Here is a 21,487-nt window from a genome sequence, read left to right as displayed (position 1 = left end):
TTTAATCTATTATTTGATTTTTTTTTAACAAATAAACTTAAAAAAATAAATAAATTTGAACCCATTAAGGAGAACTGTCGTTAGGTTTAAACCCTAGTCCGTCGCCGTTTCGTTTCTCGCCGTCGTTCCTCTTCCAGCTACAGCGATGCCGAAGCATGCGGCGGAGGAGGGCGGTGAAGAAGAGGAGTCATCGCAACCGGCCCTCAGGCTCGCACCGGGCTCTGACGTGTGCACGGCTCTCATGGACCGCTACGGCAAGTCCTCCGCCCCGCAGCACCGCCACCTCTGCGCCTCCGCCGCCGCCATCCGTTCAATTCTCCAAGAAGAGGGCCTTCCACTCGCCCCTACGCCCTACTTCGCCGCCGTCATCACCGCCATGCGCGATGCTGACGCATCCGACCACGGCGCCGTCGCTACTCTCTCCGCGTTCCTCGCTATCCTTCTCCCGTTCGTGCCTTCCGAGTCCCTTCCACCGCACAAGGCCAAAGATGCCGCCGGCGTTCTTTCTGCTCGCCTTCAGGATTCGGCTGCTGAGCTTCCTACTGGGGCTGTGCGGTCCATAGTCAAGTCGCTGGGTGTTTTGGTGCTTCGGATGGATTTGGAGGACTGGATCTCTTTCAAATTGCCTTTGCAAGTGCTTGTGGCTCTCACTGTCGATAAGCGGCCAAAGGTACCCTTTTTTGAGCAATCTCGACGCCTGAGCTAGTTTCAGTCCAAGAAACAACTGCTTTAATCAATATTCTGCTCCCATCCTTGCAAAAACCTTTATCCAACAGATGACTTCGAATCCCTTTCTTGCTTTCTCTTACTTTTCCTTCTCCTCAATTCAAACCGGGCGTAAGGAGTTGTTATGTAATCATTCCAGATTTTCCTAGTCGATTTCCCAAATTAACTTCTACAGCTATTTGCTATTGTTTGTGGAGTTGAATGTGTTTCATAATCATTCTGAGAGTAGTATGAATTTTGTACTTATTCAGAAAGAAAGGTGAATGACAAGAATGCACATTGATATTATCATTAGAATTAAAAAATGAATTTTGATTTTTCACTAGGTATCTGAAGTGATTAGAATGTTTCCTAGGAGGTATCATACTGATATAAGTTTGCCTAATGCAAGCAATTTCTAATGTTACCATGCTCGATTGTTTATAATATCGAACTGGCATGGGTGAAACATCTCGTTCCAGCTGTCGATTGGCATGTAGAACTCTCTGAGATAAACGAAACTTGTATGCAATGACTCTAGGGTTCATGCAAGGATAATAACTACTGTAGGAGGTTTCCGCAAAATGTAGATTATGTGGAGGAAGAGAAATAGGCTGTGCCAAAGCTTTTATTGGGGGGGGGGGGGGGGGCAGGGGCACTTTGATCGGTCTGTGAAGGCTTTCATGGGTACACCATGGACACAGCTCCTCCTCCTCCGCCTAGTTCTCCTTTTCTTCTTAGGGTTGGCACTCAGGTTAAACATCGCCATTGGTTCTTGATATGTCTTGTTCCGTCTAGGGATTGGATTATTTAAACTCAACTGTGTTTGTAATTCAGCTCTTCTATATGTACTCATGCTAATTGGATACATATATAAGCCAATAAAATGATTTTATGTCCACGTTCAGCAATGTTTCAGGGCTATAGATGGTTATTGTAAACAAATGTCAGTTATGTATTAATCATGTAATTAATGTAACTATACTAGTTTGAACTTATATAGTCCATAGTTCTTGATATACATTTTGCAAGATGATGGTCCTTTCTAGGTGGAGTTAAAATTTTAATGTTTATATTGCTGAACTTGTCATCCCCCCAGTGATTTTAGATGCTTTCAATTAAGTTTGAAGCAATAAATTGAGTTTACGATCAATCATGCTTGCTTAATTCTGCTTTTTTTTTGCTTGAGTTATGCTTGTATATTTTGTCATTTTGATTTTTACATGAATTATTTGTAAGTGATTATTCTTATTTGCTAAGAGATATAACTTTTCTTTATGATTTAGGTGCGGAGATCTGCCCAAGTATCTGTTGAGAAGGTATTTGAAGCTTTCAAGAGCTTTGGCATCATCAAAAAGGCGAGCAAGGTTTTGTTATCTTTGTACAAGAAATACATATCTTTGGCTGCAGAAATGGGTACTACTGAAATGTCTGGTGAGACTGATTTCAAAGAGTTACCCAAAAGTGAACATCCGGAAATCATCCATATGCTTATTGCCCTTAAACTTATTGTCCCGTACCTGTCTGAGAAAGTACGGATGGAGATCTTTTCTGATGCTCATAGGTTCTTGAGTTGTGCTTCCTCATCGCTTACAAGACATGTCATTGAACTTGTTGATTCTTTAGTACAACAAACAGAAACTAAGATTCTTTTGACTGAATCAGACAAGATCATATTTGCTTTTACATCTTATTTATCTTCTAGTGAGAAGAATCCTGATGAGACAATAGTGTCTCGATTGAAATTGTTGAGAAATTTGTTGAACAAACTCCATACTTTTCAACCCACCATATGGATCAGCAAACTTCCTGTGGTCTTCATGTCAGTTAAAGGTACGCTTATGCGCAACTGTAATCTCTGCTCCTTATTCCAATTTTTGTTTTTTTAGTTCAATCATGATCTAACATCAATTTGATAATTAAGGGTGTGCTGAGGAAGATAGTTATTGCATTTTCTACTTTATAGTTCATATTAAGGGCATTCAAATTTAATTTAATGTTTTTACCTTTTCGTTCTTCCTTTCCTGTGATTGTGTTGAAAGTATCAGCTTCACTTGTTAGCAATTTTGGATCATTTGATATTTGAACTGCTAGTTTTCTGGTAACACTTTCTTCCATTATACTTGTATTATGGATCTTCTTGATCTGTATTATTCTCGGGGTAAATAGCCATAAAATGCATCAATCATTTATCTGCTAACTCGCTAGATATTTTTGTTAGTTGAAATGTTTCTACAATATTTAGCTTCATTTTGCAGTTCAATTAGGATTTTGTTAGGACTGAGGCTACAGTCCCAACGCCCATAATCAAGTACCACAGACGAGCCAAGAGAATCGCGAGTATGGTTTTGGAAGAAAGCGCTGCGTAGTGTTCGGTTTTGTTAATGTTGTTCTTATTCTGTTACTGTTTTTGGTTTTCGATTATAGGGTGTCATATTAGTTGGGCTTGGGCCATGATTTAGGTTAATAAAGGTGGTGCGGATGTAGGGTATAAAACCAGAAATTATCTTTCTGGTTGTTTATGGAATAAGATAGCCGTCTCTGCAATTCTGTGCCCTCAAGCCGTGCCCTCGTGCAACCCGTTTCTGCCTTACCTTGTCCTTGCGCAAGGCTCCCCATCTCTCACGATAGGGCAGCACAAAAGGTTCATTCCCTTGGGGTTGTGGAATCGCCCTGTGACGCGTTCGGTGTCGGCGAGATTGGCTAAGGTACAGGCTGAAGGAATCGAGTTGGAACTAGGCCATAACAATCTGGTATCAGAGCACCCTCGTCGAAGGATGACCGACGGGGACAAGGGAGCCGAGGCTTTGATTGATCGGCGCTTCAACGGTATGGCCAGACAGATCGAGAAGTTGAGCAACACGGTGACGGAGATATCGTCAGCCGTGACCAGTGTCACCAAGGGAATCCAAGGGATGCAGATGCGAGTTGATGCTCTGGAACATCGTAAGGAGCGTGGCAAAAGCCCTAGTCGGGAAACGGATGACTAAGGAGAAGACAAGGAGGAGGAACCTCGCCGGCGGTATGGAGGAAATAAAACCACTTACAAATTGGAAATTCTGAAATTTGATGGATCAGAGGATCCTGTAGCCTGGTTGAACACCTGCGAACACTTGTTTTCGTACCATCATACAGAGCCCTATGAGAAATTGCATGTGGTGGGGACTAGATTGACAGGCGGCGCCAAGTATTGGTTTATGAAGCTAACTAAGGGCAACCCGGAGTTGACCTGGTCTCGATTTAAGTCAGCATGCGAAGGACGTTTCGGCCGTAGAGACACTGAGAATGTTATTGCAGAACTGAACAGATTAAAGATGCATAAGAGTTTGGAAGAATACAACAAGAAATTTGAGGAGATAATGTTCCGAGTGGACGGAATGTCAACAGAGCATGAATTGCTCCATTATTTGGATGGATTACTGGAAGAACTGGACATCCAAGTAATTTTACAATGTCCGAAAACTGCGGACGACGCCATTCGGGCGGCAAAGAAAGTATATCGAGAGAAGTCTAAGGAATTCTGGGGTGCAAAAGAGAAACAGGGAAAACCGAAGGAGTATGGCAGTTCACGAGAGAAAAATGAGAGGAGCAAGGAAGAAGATAGAGGAAAGGGACGAGTGGGAGAAGACCCAATAAAAAGAGCACCAGACTGGAGACTTCCGCGAGCAGAATATGAGGAGAGGAGAGCCAAGGGATTGTGTTTCCATTGCGACGAGATGTTTAAACCGGGACACAAGTGCAAGAATCTTTACAATGTAATGATGCAATCTGATATGCTTAATGAAGGAATGGATGAAGAATCTGATGTGTTAAATACCACTGAAACCACAGAAGTAGTTGCTGTTTCAGTGCTGGCCGTCACTGGCAAACCGATCTACCAGACCATGCAAGTAGAAGGACAAATTGGGAGCAGAACCGTGAGGTTTTTGATAGATTCAGGAAGTACGCACTGCTTCCTGCGTCCTGAACTGATCGAGATATTAGGACTGGCCTTACAACCGCGACCGAGCACCGTTCATGTAGCTGATGGAGGGGCGATTACCAGTCCTGGAGCGTGTCAAGCTTTAACTGTAATTGGTCAGGAGAAATTCCTGATTACTTTTTACGGCCTAGCTTTGGGAGGATATGAGGGAGTTTTGGGAATAAATTGGCTGGATGAGCTGGGAGAAATAAAATGGAACTCCAAGCAGAAACAGATGAGCTTCATGGTGTTTGGGCGTGTAGTCAACTTGCAAGGAATAGATCAGAGAGAATCTCGGCCAGAACTTCTCAGCTTGGATATGGAATAGGAAATTAATAGCTTGAACGAGGAATTTCCTAGTCTGTTTGAAGAACCACAGATTTTGCCGCCGCCTCTAGCTTGTGATCATGAAATTATCTTGAAGGAAGGAGCAGCGCCTCTAATGAAACGACCATACCGCTACCCACATAATCAAAAGACGGAGATTGAGGCACAATGTCAAGAGCTATTGAATAAGGGTTGGATCCAACGCAGTACATCTCCTTTTGCTGCTCCGGTGATCCTCATTGGCAAACATGATGGAGCTTGGAGGATGTGTATCGATTTTAGAGCATTGAATGATTTAACAGTAAAGGTGCACTTTCCCATCCCCACTATTGAAGAATTATTAGCTGAGTTGCATGGAGCCAAAATCTTCTCCAAACTAGATTTAAGATCTGGATATCATCAGGTCCGCATGAAAGAAAATTCGGTGGAGAAAACAACCTTTCAAACCCACCATGGTCACTTTGAATATTTGGTAATGCCATTCGGACTTACAAATGCCCCTGCCACCTTCCAATCGCTCATGAATGAGGTCTTCCAAGATTATTTGAGGAAATTTGTTTTGATATTTTTTGATGATATATTAATCTTTAGCAGATCCCCCGAAGAACATCTACAACATTTACAGCAAGTATATGCAGCGTTACAACAACATCAGTTGAGGTTGAAAAGGTCGAAGTGTCAATTTGGACAATCGGAAGTAAGCTATCTGGGGCATATTATTTCCGATAAAGGCGTGATGGTGGATCAGTAGAAAATTCAGGCAATTCTTGATTGGAAGAAACCCACGACAATGAAAGGATTACGGGGTTTTTTGGGACTGGCTGGATATTACTGTCGCTTTATTCCCTTGTACAGCGAACGGACTGCCCCCTTGACACAAATGTTGAAACGGGGAAATTTTATGTGGACAGATCACGCTTCAACAGCTTTTGAAGTCTTGAAACAAACCATGACAGAAGCCCCTGTCCTGAGCACACCTGACTTCTCGGCACCCTTCGTGGTGGAGTGTGATGCATCAGATTGGGGAGTAGGAGCGGTACTGCAGCAAGGGAACCCGATTGCTTATTTCAGTAAGAAGTTAAATTCCCAGCAGCGAGGGCTTGCTGTTTATGAAAAGGAACTCATTGGACTGGTTTATGCCGTAAAGAATTGGCGGCACTACTTGCTAGGTCAGCCGTTTGTTGTGCTAACTGATCACAAAAGTCTACAGTTTTTATTACAACAAAAGGTGCTTACCCCATTCCAACAGAGATGGCTCGGAAAACTGAAAGAATACAACTTTGAGATTAAGTACAAAAGTGGCAAAACAAATTTGGCGGCCGATGCTCTGTCCAGACGAGATGAAGAAGAACTCGGATTAATGACCATCACAATGCCGTATCCAGAATTGTTTGACACCATTTGATCTGAAGTCAGCGAGTCTGAGGAATTGAAACAGATTAAATCGGATATTGAGCAGGGACTGAAGGACGACAACTGGAAGTTTGAAAATGGGATGATTTTTTACAAGAAGAGAATTTTTGTGCAGAGCAGTTCCCCGATGAGAGCTGTGATCATGGCTGCCATATATACGGCTCATCATGGAGTGTTGAAAACAGTGAAGAGAATTAAAACAGATTTTATTTGGAAAGGAATGAAGGGCGATATAGCCGAGTTCGTGAAAGTATGCGCCGTTTGCCAGCAGAATAAAATTGAACATTTAAGGCCAGCCAGATTACTGAAACCATTACCCATTCCTCAGAGAGTATGGTCGGATATTTCGCTTGATTTTGTGGAAGGGTTACCCCTGTCGAATGGGAAGAATGTGGTGCTAGTTGTGGTCGACAGGTTTTCAAAATATGCACATTTTTTGGCTCTTAAACACCCATATTCAGCCCCTTCGGTGGCTAAGTTATTCTTCGAGAATGTCTATAAGCTACACGGGCTATCGGAATCAATTTTAAGTGACCGTGACGTCACGTTTACTAGCTTATTCTGGAGGGAATTATTCTCCGTATCAGGAAGCAAGCTCAAATTCACCACTGCATATCATCCTCAAGGAGACGGACAGACGGAAGCTATCAATCAAATTTTGGAAACATATCTACGATGCTTTACTTCGTATGCACCCTCGAAATGGCATGATTGGTTGGCTTGGGCAGAATATTCCTATGACACTAGTCATCACTCAACCACAGATATGTCGCCGTTTGAAGTAGTGTATGGCAGACCTCCGCCAACTCTGGTTTCTTATGAGTCCGGCCTTTCAAAGTTAGCCGCGGTGGATGAGGCATTAAGAGACCGGGACGAAATGTTGACACGAATGACAGAGTATTTGGCTCACAGTCAACAGGTGATGAAATCCTACTATGACCGGAAACATCGTGAGCTTGAATTCCAAGTTGGAGATTTAGTGTGGGTGAAACCGCCTCAACCGCAATAGAAGGTGTTCGCTGGAGGCAAAATGTCGAAACTCCAGGCCAAATTCTATGGACCATTCAAAGTGAAACAACGAATTGGAGAACTGGCTTATGAATTAGAGTTACCAACAGAATGGCGGATTCATCCCGTGTTCCATGTTACAAAGCTGAAGAGACATTTGGGAGAAACCGTCACGCCGGAGATTCCGGCCATTGTTCCGGTGGCTATTGATCAGTTAACACCTCAGGCTATTTTGGAATTCCGCAAACAAGGAGTTTAAGAAGAAGTTCTTATTCATTGGGTGGGTCACTCATCGGCGGAAGCCTCTTGGGAGGAGCGCGCAACCATGACAGAACGATATCCAGAGTTCATGAATGCCGTTGGCCCTCAGGTGGAAGCGTGGAGGGATGTTAGGACTGAGGCTACAGTGCCAACGCCCATAATCAAGTACCACAGACGAGCCAAGAGAATCGCGAGTATGGTTTTGGAAGAAGGCGCTGCGTAGTGTTCGGTTTCGTTAATGTTGTTCTTATTCTGTTACTGTTTTTGGTTTTCGGTTATAGGGTGTCATATTAGTTGGGCTTGGGCCATGATTTAGGTTAATAAAGGTGGTGCAGATGTAGGGTATAAAACCAGAAATTATCTTTCTGGTTGTTTATGGAATAAGACAGCCGTCTCTGCAATTCTGTGCCCTCGAGCCGTGCCCTCGTGCAACCTGTTTCTGCCTTACCTTGTCCTCGCGCAAGGCTCCCCATCTCTCACGATAGGGCAGCACAAAAGGTTCATTCCCTTGGGGTTGTGGAATCGCCCTGTGACGCGTTCGGTGTCGGCGAGATTGGCTAAGGTACAGGCTGAAGGAATCGAGTTGGAACTGGGCCATAACAGATTTGTATTTCTCATTGTGATTGATGTAAAACCGTTATCCTTGCATAAGTGATTAGACATTTGTATCAATTTGGATTAAAATTTCAGTATCTGTGGTAAACCTCTGCGCAATGTGAATCATGATGCATATATTGATAAAGTATCATTCAAGTTCAAGAGCGGTCTGCTTAGTGGTTGCTGATCTGTAAAGATAATTGGGTACATGGTGGGTGCATGTTTGTTCCTTAAAAGTTGGATGGAGTTTCTTTCTCATTGTTCACCGGGTTAAGTGCTTTCAAACTCCAGTTTTTCCTGCCTTTTGTGGTATATAATCACGATTTAATTGAATGCATATTCGAGTATGATACTATGGAAAGCATTCTGTTTCGAGGTATTTAATGATACTTTATCATGATGCAATATAAGTAATGCAAAGCATTATATTGACAATCTTATCCATCAGTTATACTCTTGATTATATTATTCATTGTTCATACTTTATAACTAATCACCATTCTCAGGGTTTCTAAAGTCAAATTTATTGACTATTGTGTGTTTTAAATTTTAAGGGTTGGGTCATCTCGTCTTGATATAGAAAAGTCTCTTATACACCATTGGATCTTTTTTATTCTGATTTGCATGTTCACAATTTTATCATTCATATCTCATATCACTGAATTACCCCACTGACAATCACCTAAAGTCAAATTTATTGACTATCACCTTTTATTATAAACATTAATCATTGGGTTAAAATCTCTTATAAACCATTCTCTTTTTTATCCTGATTTGCATGTGCACAGTATTGGTGAGGTTTCATAGTATACTTGCTTAATTAACTTTCTATGGATTTTTTTGTCTATATATATAACTTTTGCAGGAAGCTACTTTTTTTTCTTATAACTTATTTTCAATCCTTTTTGGAGCCTTTGCAGGATATCTGGATGCTGATAACGATATATCAGAAGTTGTTGCTGAAATCTTGAAAGACTTGATTAATGTTCAGATTGATTTAGGCCTTTCACTGCCTACTGCAAACCAATCATGTGATAATATTGAACATAGCAGCCCTGAGAATTGTGCAATTGTAAATATCATTTCAAGCATAAAAAGTTTGCTTGATGCTTGCAGTACTCCCACCAGACATATGCTTGGTGTAATTTCAGTTTTGTTTCTTAAACTTGGTATGTTTTTTTATTAATTTACCCCAACACTTTCATTCAAATTCATGGCTACTGCTTTTGACTACAAATTAATTGGTTAAATTTTATTCATTTATATTTCCTTCTGACTACTGATAGTAATTTTCAACACACCGATATTAAACTGTTCATGATTATATGCAGACATTGTACTCTATATTCATTTTGACCCTATGCTATTTGTATTACATGCATTACAATGATTTTCCTTCCATTTTATCTGATAATGCATAAATAGATAATTGTGTCGAACAATATTCACGCTAATTATTTTCCATGATTCACTATAGGTAAGATGTCAAACATATTTATGAAGGATATATTGCTTAAATTATCACGGTATACAAGAAAAGCTGATGCAAGTTCACCTTCAATGGAGTCTGTAAGTTCAAATGATGCTTCCCTAAATACAATATTAAGCTTCGAATTGCTGCTTCATTTCCATCAATTCGAATGATCCTTTTAAGTGTATTCTCTTTTCATTCAGGCAACCACTAGTAAACATGTTGTTAATTACCATTTTTTGATGTTGAAAACTAGATCTGAGATGTATGGATATTCATGTTTATCTTTACCCTTAAACAGGTCATCTAATAAGAATTCTTAATGCACTGGTGTTTCTCCTTGGTTAAGATAGATATTAAACATCTTTGATGGTATGGTTTTGATATTAGCATTTCATGAATTTGAATCATATAAGATTATTGTTTACATTGAAACCCTGGGCTAGATTTTGCAGGGCAGTAAGCACATTATATCAAACAATCATCTAGTCGGTCCACTTCATTGTATTTCATGTGATAATTTAGCAGATTGCATGGCAACTTGATGTCGAACCTTTGATTGAATGACCTAGATATTGTGAACTGCAAGAATTTTACAGATCAGATTGATGGGAAATTAATTTAACAAAGTTAAGACCGGTGGGTCATTTGATTTATGCTAAAGTTAATCTCAAGGGGAATGGAAAAAATTTGGTGGGAAAAGGAAAATTAATGTCATGCATTCATGGGCGCACTTTTTCTAGGTTACTCTCTTTTGGTGGAGCCAGAAGCTTCCATGATTGGTACGAGAAGCACTTATGATGTCAAAAATGCAAACACTTGAGGCAATAGAAACTAATCATGCTGTATTTAAAGTTACTTTGAATTGATTTGAATAATGATGTCAAAAATCATCTCAGAAAATAGATCAACAAGCCAAGTTGCAATTTATATCATGAATCAGAGATATAAGCCAATCTTAACTCTTGAATCAACAATGCAAATCATAAATCAAGTAATCCAGATTCAAATTAATAATGATAACTCTTATAAAGAATCAATCATCAACTCATCTCCTGGCCAAAATACAGACTGTCAACAAATAACTTACAACTCACATATCATCTATAGACCAAGAAATCAATCATTAAAGTAATTTAACAAATATGAAACTCATGGATAGGTCCAATATTGACAGCCAAAGAATAAAGATTCATATTCAAATGATTGCCATCACTCCATAAAACTAATGCTCACCATCTAGCTTTAAAATGCTCTTGTCTTTCGCTTTGACTCGTCCAATCATCCGCAGAAATACAAAGTATTATGTTTTCCAACAAGAGGCAAACACTTGAGGCTCACACTATTTCAAGGCTCTATACTTTGTGACAGTTACTGCTGCAGGCAGTTCTGATGAATAAGAGCTCGCATGCTCCTACTTGCTATGAACACATTGACTACAATACTAAATTTTCTTGTAGTAGCTCGACGCTCTAATCAAATTGACAGGCACAAGCCACAAACTCATATCCATCAATGTTGATTAAACACTGTCAGTTAATGCCAAAATGAGAGTTTGTCAAGGAATCAACCAACACCTCCACAAGTCAAGATGACACCTTGTTCACACAATTTCACATGACCAAGGAATGCACCTCAGCAAATTATTTGATGGCTCAACTGTTCAAACAGAATGTTATGAGATCAATCAACCAGCAATGCTTTACAGGATAAAAGTAAACATTAACTCACGACCCAAATATCTCAAGATTCATAGGACATTACCTCTTGCTAATGAAGCAACAGGTCTTCTTTCTCAAGCCACCTTGGTAGTGCTGCTGTTTGAAAGAGCAAGAAGTGGAGCTTTGTTGGTGGTTTTGCCAGTAGTTAAGCTGTTTCAAAGCTGTGTTGATGCTCTTCAGAATGGTTTGGTATTGCCTGTTTCGTGCAATACAGATTGCAGATTTCGATATATGCACTAGTCCAAAACTGTGCACATTTTGTACTCCTTTTTTTCTCTCATATTGTCTTGGATGCCAAGAAATAATAAGCCTTCTTTCACATCCCAAATTAATCTGTCGTAATAAGTTTAATTGTAGTTAAGTGGAGATTTGTTTTGAGTTGTTCTTGATTGAAGTTTAATCTACAATACTTTAGAATAATTTTCTTCTAATTGTAAGATCTTCTGTAAATTTCAGTGCCACTTAATCTGTTTTCTTTATTTTGAATTCAGCTTTGCGAATGTATTGGATCTGCTGTGACTGCTATGGGTCACGAGGTGTTTATATTGATTCCATTATCTTTCAATGAACATAAATTTACAATTTCAAATATTTGGATGATACCTATACTAAAGAAAAATATGCGTGGAGCATCATTACATTTTTTCATGGAACACATATTCCCACTTGTTAAATGTGTGCAACAAGCTTGTGCTGAAGGTATTTACTGAACCTATTCTAATTAACTTCAATACTTACACTTTACAATTGTTTTACCTTGGCTTCTGTTTTTATTCTTTAGTCACCAGTGCAAGATTACAACAGAGGCTCAGAACATATGTACGCCAATTGTGGGATTTGCTTCCTGCTTTTTGTCACTATCCAACTGATACTTCTGAAAACTTTGATTCCCTTGCCAAGATACTTCTAGATCTTATAAAAAATGATTCCTCTTTGCATGAAGCCATATCAATAAGCTTGCAGGTGCTGCTATTATCATTGTAGTTTGATTGCTTGACCTTGTAGATAATTACTGCCTTACATTTGCTGTTGTGATAATGCAGACACTTGTGATGGAGAATTTAAGTGTTCTTCAGGCAAATCAAGATGTGAATCAGCATGCCATGGTGGATAGTCTTGCATTGGAAAGTTCCCACAAGTCACAAAGCTTCACTATTGAGTATACAAAGGAAACTGCATCAAAAAACATAGAGGCTTTAAAATCCAATTCTATGGTTTTGATTCAGACTCTTGCAGATGTTTTCTTTTGTGCTCCTCCTGAAAAGCATGCTTTTCTGAAGGTGTACAATCCATCTTAACAATACAATTTCTTGATTTTCAAAATTTTTGCTAGGAAGACACAATGTTTCATTTATACAGGGGTGGCTTTTAAAATTATGTGATCTAATTACTTCTGGCGTCTTCAGTTTGACAGCCTTTTTTGTTCTCATTTGTCATTTAATTTTGTGGGAGAAAGAAAATGATAACGGTTTTGCTGTTAATGTAAAGGAGATGGGTTGGCTAGAGGAGGTAGATGGTAACGTGTTCCTATGTGGCCTGTGAGAACTAAAAATCTTGTGTGAGAAACTTATTTATCTATATGACTGTGGGATGACAAGAAAATTTTGCTGCTACAAAAAAATTATCTTCACATTTACTTGTAACTTTATATTTGTTTCATCAATACAAATCTGTACTTCTATTTTTTTCTTAAAGTTTTGTGTTTGACATTGAAATAGACTTTAAAATATGTTGCATGAGTTATATGCTGCGTCAGCAGCCTTATGCATTTGTTTCACTTTTTTATAGAGTTACATGCACTGAGTTAGCCTGGGTTTAATTTTTGCAGGATGCAATAGAGTCATTGTCTTCGCTTGTCAAGAGCGATGATCTTCATAAATTTTTCCTATCATTGTTGAAAAAGTTTGATCTATTGAATACATTAGAGGAATCTAATAAACTATGCGAGGGTGACACTGAAAATGCTGACAAAAAGGAAACAAGTACAACAGAGAAAAGCCAAGAAAGGTATCTGTCTATATTTTAATATATCAACAAACTTATCTAACATTTTATTTTCCTTTCCTTTTCATTTCATTTTTTTTCAAATTTATTTTCATGTTTTGTGAATGAGCATTGAAACTTCTAACTACGGTATGTCATTGTTAACATGATTGAATGCCAATGGTAGGGATAATTATGTTTGTAATACACATCTGCCTTGAGAGTATACATGTTGCATACTGAAACTGGAAATGTAAATAAGTATCCGTATACTTTCACATGGCTCAAAACCATTTTGAAATGCATATGTAAACTCCAATGACAAGTAATATCGTGTGTTGTACCAGATAAATGGTGGCATTGAAGTATTCTTAAAGTGTGTTGTATCCATAAAGCAGGGTCTAGTACACCAATCAACTTTCAAAGATACAGAAACTCTTAAGCATTCTCCTCCCATGATCATGGAGGTTAGAGAAAGAAATCAACAAAAAATTGAGTAAGTGCTGCAAATATGATTATATCTATGTAAGAGAATACGGCATTGAAAGCATCCAGAATGATTAGATAGACTACCAAAATGAGTGTTCCAACATATTATTGATCAGTTAGTCATTGACAACCATAGAAGTATTGCAATGCAGCCAATGCAACCAATGTTGACAACCATGAAGCTAACAATTTATTTCTACAATTTTTATCATGCAGCTACTAATTCGGAAAGCATTGTGATTACCAATAAACCTGTTTTTGCTGCAGGTGTTTGGTAGTTAAACTTGTGTCCTCGTTCATTCAAGCCTCTGATGGGGATCTGGTTAACTTGATATTTGATTTTATCAAGTTATCGTTATTGGTATAGTCAAGCAACTTGTCTATTTTGGGCGACCAATAAGTAACCTTCTGCGCATAGTGCAGTTTAAATTTATAAATTACCTTTGTTCTCAGGCTACAGATACCACAAATAAAGCAGATGAACTTTTTGCTTTGAGAAAAATTATCGAGGTCAGCAGATATAGTGTTGTCAATTGACATTCTTGCATAGGCCTGTCTTTCCTTATTTACCTGCTTGTTTCTCTTATCATGCAGAAGCATAATTGGTTTTGTGTTGCTCGGACTGATGATTTGATTCATCTACTCCACAGTTTAGAAGTCCTTGGAGATTATAAGGCTGAAACATATCGAATCTCTTGTTATCATTTATTATTGGTTCACATAATAAAAGTGAGAACTCCAAGACCCTTCTGGTTTTTTGTTTCAATTTGGTTTTTTTATTTAGTATTTTAACTGTTAGTTTTTTTTGTGCATCATATAAAATTTGAATGAATAATTAGAGACTAGAGTTTATCATGTCGAGACCAGTCCTTATTATACGACCAACTTTTACATTTTGTCATACTTTGCTATGATTACTGTTCTCATAAGATCAAGTGTAACAAAGATCTATCTTTTGTGGGAAAAAACTTCATATGCCAACTTGTGTATTAATTTTTTTTGACTTATAAGCTTATCCTCTTTTGTTTTTAAATTCTTTTGCAGAAGAATGTGGAGGAAAGTAATGCAAAAGCCTTTCTAATTTTGAACGATATCATACTCATCCTAAAGGTTGTTTACTGTGTTTGCCTCCATCACTGCCTCTTTGGCTTTTTTTTTTTTATTTCTCGGCTTTAGAGGTTGACATGTTTTTTCCTCATTTTCATTCATATCGGGGAAATGTGATCAGCTCAGTTGGTTTTGCCTCTGGGAATTGAATCACTCTCTACATTGTATTCCTTAACTTTTAGCCTTTGGAAAAGGCAATGTTTAATTCTGATTTCATATTTTGTAGCATATGAAAAATGGAGGTTTTAAACTGTTAGGATGAGGAACAGTGAGCTTTATTAACAAAATGGTGAAACAGTTGTGATATTGATGATTTATCTTTAATATTTTTTTGTTGCAAGATATAGTAGTTCATAAAATTTTTGTCTTGACCCAAAAACAATAGCCCGGTGGACAAAGCTCCTGCCAATGCAGGATCTCGGGGAAGGGTTAGATCACATTAGATCTATTGTACACAACCCTACCTTACATTGCAAAAGACTGTTTTCGTGACTCGAACCCGTGATCTCTAGGTCATACAGTAGCAACTTTACCGTTGTGTCAAGGCTCCCCTTCATCTAGCAATTGTTATATACACATTGGGTTTTTTTCCATCTGTATATTGATTGTCATACTCCCCATCAGTTACAAGCAATTCAAACAGATTCAAAACATTTCATGACTTCTAGATGAAACTTTTTGCACTGCAGGAAATACTATTTGCATAAAGCTAGAGTATGATAGATAGGAATGTTGAGGATATATTCTCCAATAATTAGGAGACTCAATAGAGGGTACAGCGCCAGGAAATTACTAAGGTTTGAAGGCGTTCAAAGAAGATAGGTAGATGCTGTAGTAATAACTTTGTCCAATTAGAACAAATATAGGTAGGAAGCATAGAGGGAGCTCAAAGAAAGATTTCAGTTAATGCAACAAGAAGCAATGTATGTGGCTTGTTAATACTGAAGGTCTTGAATAGCTCTAATCTCTATTAATGAAAATCATCCATTTAAGCTAACATCATATAGTGTGAAATATGGCTGCTTGTTGTCGTCCTATGCTATGTTTTTTTTTAAATGTGAAAAATACATCAAGCTATTAGTTATCAGTATAGTTGTTTTTAGTCTTTTTCTGAGCTCATTGATTTACATATGTTATGCAGTCAAAGAAAGCATCCAGAAAACTAGCATATGATATGTTGCTGGCAACTAGTAGTAGCCTGAAGGATTGCCATTCTGGCAATTCACAACCAGATCTTAGGCGGCTATTTGTCATGGTAAGTATGCAAACAAAAGGTACTCTGATGTCTTCTATAAGAATTTTCCTCTGTGGTGCTAGGACATATGATCAGCCCACTACACTGACATAATTTCGCCCAGTTGAAAAACCTTGCAAAAGTTCGTATTCTTTTACTCGCTGCGTATTTATCCAAGATCACACATGCATTTTTTTTGAACTATCTTTATTTTGTATCTTAACTTTTTAAAGTTTCTTTATGATAAATCATTATAAAGGAGCATTTCTATACCATAATCTGATTAGGGGGAGCATGTTTTGATATTGTAACAAACAGAACAATAATACATCACCTACCATCCAAAGTCTTCTACTGTAGGAAGTTAAACTTCGAAAATTTAAGCTTATGCCTGTTCCAGTTTTTGATTAATCTGCATTAGTTCTTCCCTTACTAGTCATAAATACCCAATAGCTAGGACTAATAACAGTTTGAAAGTAGTATTTTATATTAAATGAGTTGTTGTGGTGCATGTAGATTCTGGCTTAGCGGTCAAAATGGAATATGCCATTTAAAGGTTAACATCTTTATCTTTTTCTATGTTCCAAAGCACTTTAGATGTATTGCTTAATTGCATCGCACCATATGGGTCCCATTTCGATATTTTGCCCTTGGATCATGAGCCAGGTTGTTTGCTACAGAATGAATCGAGGATTGTGTCTATTGTTTTCTCTTTTACTGAACTCATAGAACTCTTGCAATTTCACAAGCATTCTAATTCAATCTAGGATCTGCACCATCTAATTATCCGTTTTGAATTATCCATGTGACACTCCTTAAATTGTCCATGCATGCAAAAAACAAACAAAAAAAAATCGGAAGGTAACAATATTCAATCTTGAAAAATCATGTTTATATTTGAGTTTATCAGAAATTGAAAGGTCACAGGGAAACTGTATCAAACACAAATAAGACCTTGTCTTCTTATCGCATGCTCGGTGACAGTAATATCTCGTTAATTTAACTCTGCCTGATAAAATTGTTTTTTCAGGTAATGGGCTATCTCTCTAGTGAATCTACCCACATCATGAGTGGTGCAGTATCTGCTCTTTCATTGCTTATATACAACGATGCTGAGTTTTGTCTGTCTGTGCCGAACCTGATACCTTCTGTTCTGTTCTTGCTTCAAAGCAAATCTAATGAAGTTATTAAAGTAAGTCTTTAGCTTCTTGCTCCCTTGTTTGCTAAGTGTTTTTGATCTCTGCTTCTATGTATGACCGATTCAGGCAGCATTAGGCTTTGTCAAAGTGTTGGTTTCGTCTGTGAAATTAGAGAACCTTATTAATTTAGTTCCTGATATCCTGAAAGGAATATTGCCGTGGTCTGAAGTAACCAAATATCATTTCAGATCAAAGGTATGTTTTTGGTACTATTTTACATATTAAATTTCTTTTCTCCTTTGGTGTTCTCTGGGTGATTAACAGATTCAGCGTCTCTTCCATGATCACAGGTTGTAGTTATACTTGACATTCTCATCAGAAAGTGTGGTCTTGAGGCAGTTGATCATAACTCACCCAAAAAATACAAGGTTTTCTTGAAATCCATTCATCAGGTAAGTTAGCTTGCATATTCATATCTAGGAAGTCATAATTTTTTTTCAGCTGTATCATTATAGCAAGGCAACAATGAATTTTTTAGTATAATTCTGAAAAGGTTGTGTGCGTCATCTCATTTTGCGTCTGATTACAGGCCCGCAAGAACAAGAAGAAACATAGTGGTTCAGCTAAAGATGAAGCAAAATCTAATTCGAAAGATCTTGCCTCCAAACGGTTTGAACTTTCTTTGCCTTGAGAATCTCTAGATTTTCTTTACTTGATCGTGCTTGCTCATGGTGTGTTGATTTTATTCAGAGGAAAGAAAAGGACTCATAATGAAATAGAAGAGAAGGGTCCAGGGTTAGGTAGCAAGAGCGAAAATGGAAGGGAGAAGAAACAAAGGACTAATAATGCTTACAGTGCAAACAGGGTTCAGAAGTCTGTAGATAGCAGTAGACATCGACGTGCTCCGGACCGCATGGCAATGGACAAGAACAGAAGGATCGGTAAGAAAAATTTCAATCAGAAAACGAAGGAAGTTCCTAGAGTACAGGCCAAAAGAAAATCACAAATGCGAAGAAGAGCACGATAATGTTGCAGAGGTTGCTATGTACATCTCTGTTAGTGGCCATGGATGCAAAGGATGTATCGCACCAAACACAAATGCGACAAAGGGTGAGTTAGATTTCCCAATCTAAGGTTGAGACAATGGATGGCACGTCAAGTGCATTTGGTCTAGTTCACCAAAACTATGCTAGTGTTTTTGTGTTGAATCCATCTCTGAAGAATCAGAAGCATGCCAAATCTGTAACGCAGGCAAGGAATATAGTGTTTTGGCTTCCAGATGTATCAGCTGAATTTAGTTTATTTATTCTGTTTATATATTTCCGTATTTTTATGGGCTTTTTGTACCAACTAATGCTTGTAATGGCTGGTAATGTTTTTTTTTTATAAGAAAGTTTTGACCTCGTCCGGATTTGTTCTCTACGTTTTCCATTATCTGGTTTCTGATCTCGTCCGGATTTGTTCGTGGGAGGGATGAATACCAACATGGACCGATAGATTCAACATCTGATAACCAGAACTGATGGAGCTTGTTTCGTGGTTTGTAAAGTTCTTTGCTAGCACTGCTGGCATGAACCATTTGCACACTGCTAATTATTAGGTCACTGGCTTGTGTTTGCATAAACCTTGTAATTACTCACGAGCAGAAGTTCAAAGCAGGTTAATCAAAAGCAACGTAGTGATTTTAAGGTAGCAAGTCAATCAGTTATCTGTGGTTATTGTGAAGAAGTCAAATCCTACTAGAGAAAAAGGGCAAACCGAATAACTGGGTCTTATCGCTAAAAGCATTGCACATATAAAAAAGAAGGTGAACATCTTTTTGAGAATTCATTTATGGCTATTTGGATTAAAATACCTTTTTGACATAAACTACAGCAAATTCCGGCTTAACCAGAAGAAATGTTTGCATATAGCAGGCCTCTATTTTCACATGGACAATAGGATGCATACACTAACTTCCCTGTCAAAAGAAATTGCCTGAATCCATGCATAGTCTTCTGTAAATCCATGTTCTAATTGACTAAAATTGTGTCAAGAATCTTACTGTTACTTTTACCAGTAGCAACAAACAAGAAAGAGCCATTTGCATAAGATATCAGTTCAGACTTTGGGCATCATATCTGGAGAAGCAATTAACTTATCAAAATCCATAAATCCACCTTTTATCTGCTCTATTAATTCCTCCCCACCAACAATATCAGCTCCAGCATTCTTGGCTTCATCAAATTTTGCACCTACAGAACTTAAAGTTAGTATGTAAAACATATATAAACATACTTAAGTATGAATACTAGATGTGTGTGATCAAATTTTCAATACTTCTGATATAATTGTGATAATCATAGAAGGACTAAAATAAACCAAAGATTATTTGCAAAAACACTGAAGTTGGAATATTAAACAAGTTGCATGCATATCAATTTATATCAGTTAATTGCTTGACTGTCTCTACTTATTTTCTTCCTGAAAAAGAAAAAGAGAAATGAAATTCTTGGTTGTCTGACCTACCATCTTAAACTTCCTTCCAACAGTCACCCTAACTACTATTTTCCTAGATGTCCAAGAAACATGCTAAGTTACTTTTTATGAGAGATACTATATGCTAAATTAGAAGAGCATTCTACAAGCTTACAACCCAAAATTTGTTCAATTTACATGTCAAATATGACCCAAGCTTATCTCCTTTCTCTCTTCTACTAATGCCCTTCTAATTTCCTTTAATTCTTATCAGTCTTTACTTAATGTCTAAGATGCTGCAAGTATAGTGATATGTAACTCCAAGGAATATGGACTACATATGCAGCCATAGTGATGATACAATGCCTTGAAAATATTTACTAGACTAGACTAAATTGCAGTCTTTGACAGTCAACACTGTAAATAGGGTGCTACTTTCTCACCCACCAGATGAAATGTCCAGAGAAAAACCCTAGATATAAGAGGACCTGATCATATAATGCAATTCACCCTTATATGTAATACCAGTATAAATTTCATTGGATAATTGACAGGGTAGATGACAAAATAGTTATTAATATGAGAACCAAAACTCCTCTAAATAGCATAGTACTGAAGTAATGGAATTCCTCAAGTTATACAGCTTATATTGTTTCACTAGGCCTTTCAACTTCTATTTTGTTTAGTATTTCAATTTCAAGATATAATGTATAATTTAATCATACCAAACATATAAAAAGATAACCCACCTTGGGTTAGCACAGCCACTTTAACAGTCTGCCCAGTTCCCTTCGGCAGATTCACCTACATGACATGAAAAACAAAATAAGCAACCCACAAAATTCAAGATGTCTCAAGACAAGCAAGATAATGAATCAGCACCGTAGCCCTCAGCTGCTGGTCATTGTACTTGGGATCGATGTTGATGCGGAAATGGGCCTCCACCGACTCCACAAACTTCAAGCTCGCCGTCTTCTTGAGAAGCGAGACCGCGGTGGGTACATCGTACTCCTCTTCCTCTCCCTCAATTTCTGTATCTCCAAAAACCGCTTGGACCTTGTCTGCGCCAAGAAATTCCACAAATCTTGCACGATTCATTCGAACCCCATGCGCAACCCCAACAAACAAACAAACAAACAAACAACCAAAAGGGAGTAAAGGAGAGGGTCTACTCTATCCCTCTTGAGGAGCAAGGCAGCCTTGCAGATCTTGGGTCTCGTCGGGGCAGTCGATGGTGGCGACGGCAGAGTCGAACCTGGATTCACCACCATCGAGATCCGTCTGCGGTTCAGCCACGGTTGAGAGCTCAGCGCGAAGCGGCGGAATCTCGAACTTTCTCGGGGCGATTTGAAGGCATGGTTTGGTAAGGAGGTGGAGATTGTGGAACACCAAGGAAGGAACGGCAAGACGAGGAGGAGGAGGGGAGGGGCGGAGGCAGGCTTCTGCGAGGCGAGGGCAGCGGCGGCAGGCTTCTGCTAAAAGAAGAATCGACAGCGGCCAGAGGGAGGCTTCCCCTAGCCGGCGTTATATAAAAAAAAAATGAGTTTATTCTTTTTCTTTTTTCCCCTTTTCTTAAATTAAACAAATAGAGTAATACAATCAAATTAATGAATT

General features: G+C 38.4%; 2 protein-coding genes across 2 annotated transcripts; one reads left to right on the top strand and one right to left on the bottom strand.

Moving 5' to 3' along the window:
• Positions 1-125: 125 nt before the first annotated feature.
• LOC141832455 (uncharacterized) lies at positions 126-18,819 on the top strand. The gene is made up of 18 exons (XM_074719962.1): positions 126-670; positions 1,992-2,538; positions 9,193-9,441; positions 9,750-9,841; positions 11,956-12,163; positions 12,246-12,427; positions 12,508-12,744; positions 13,293-13,471; positions 14,204-14,297; positions 14,390-14,446; positions 14,531-14,665; positions 14,981-15,046; positions 16,185-16,298; positions 17,308-17,469; positions 17,543-17,671; positions 17,767-17,868; positions 18,006-18,085; positions 18,167-18,819. Exons 1-18 carry the CDS (start codon positions 146-148, stop codon positions 18,441-18,443), a joined length of 3,435 nt encoding a protein of 1,144 aa, XP_074576063.1. The 5' UTR covers positions 126-145; the 3' UTR covers positions 18,444-18,819.
• A 438-nt stretch (positions 18,820-19,257) lies between these two features.
• On the bottom strand, positions 19,258-21,338 carry LOC141832550 (large ribosomal subunit protein uL1c-like; the record flags this gene model as incomplete). Its single annotated transcript, XM_074720044.1, is given in 7 exon segments — positions 19,258-19,650; positions 20,623-20,677; positions 20,756-20,886; positions 20,889-20,934; positions 21,046-21,102; positions 21,104-21,277; positions 21,279-21,338. Coding segments are annotated over 7 exon segments (657 nt in total), but the record flags the coding sequence as incomplete, so codon positions are not given.
• Positions 21,339-21,487: the final 149 nt, after the last annotated feature.

The sequence above is a fragment of the Curcuma longa genome, chromosome 7, assembly GCF_044706935.1.
Source record: "Curcuma longa cultivar G26 ecotype Majalengka, Jawa Barat chromosome 7, ITB_CL_G26_1.1, whole genome shotgun sequence".
NCBI lineage: Eukaryota > Viridiplantae > Streptophyta > Magnoliopsida > Zingiberales > Zingiberaceae > Curcuma > Curcuma longa.
Note: the sequence above shows the minus strand (reverse complement) of the source record. Positions and strands in the feature narration are given on the sequence as shown.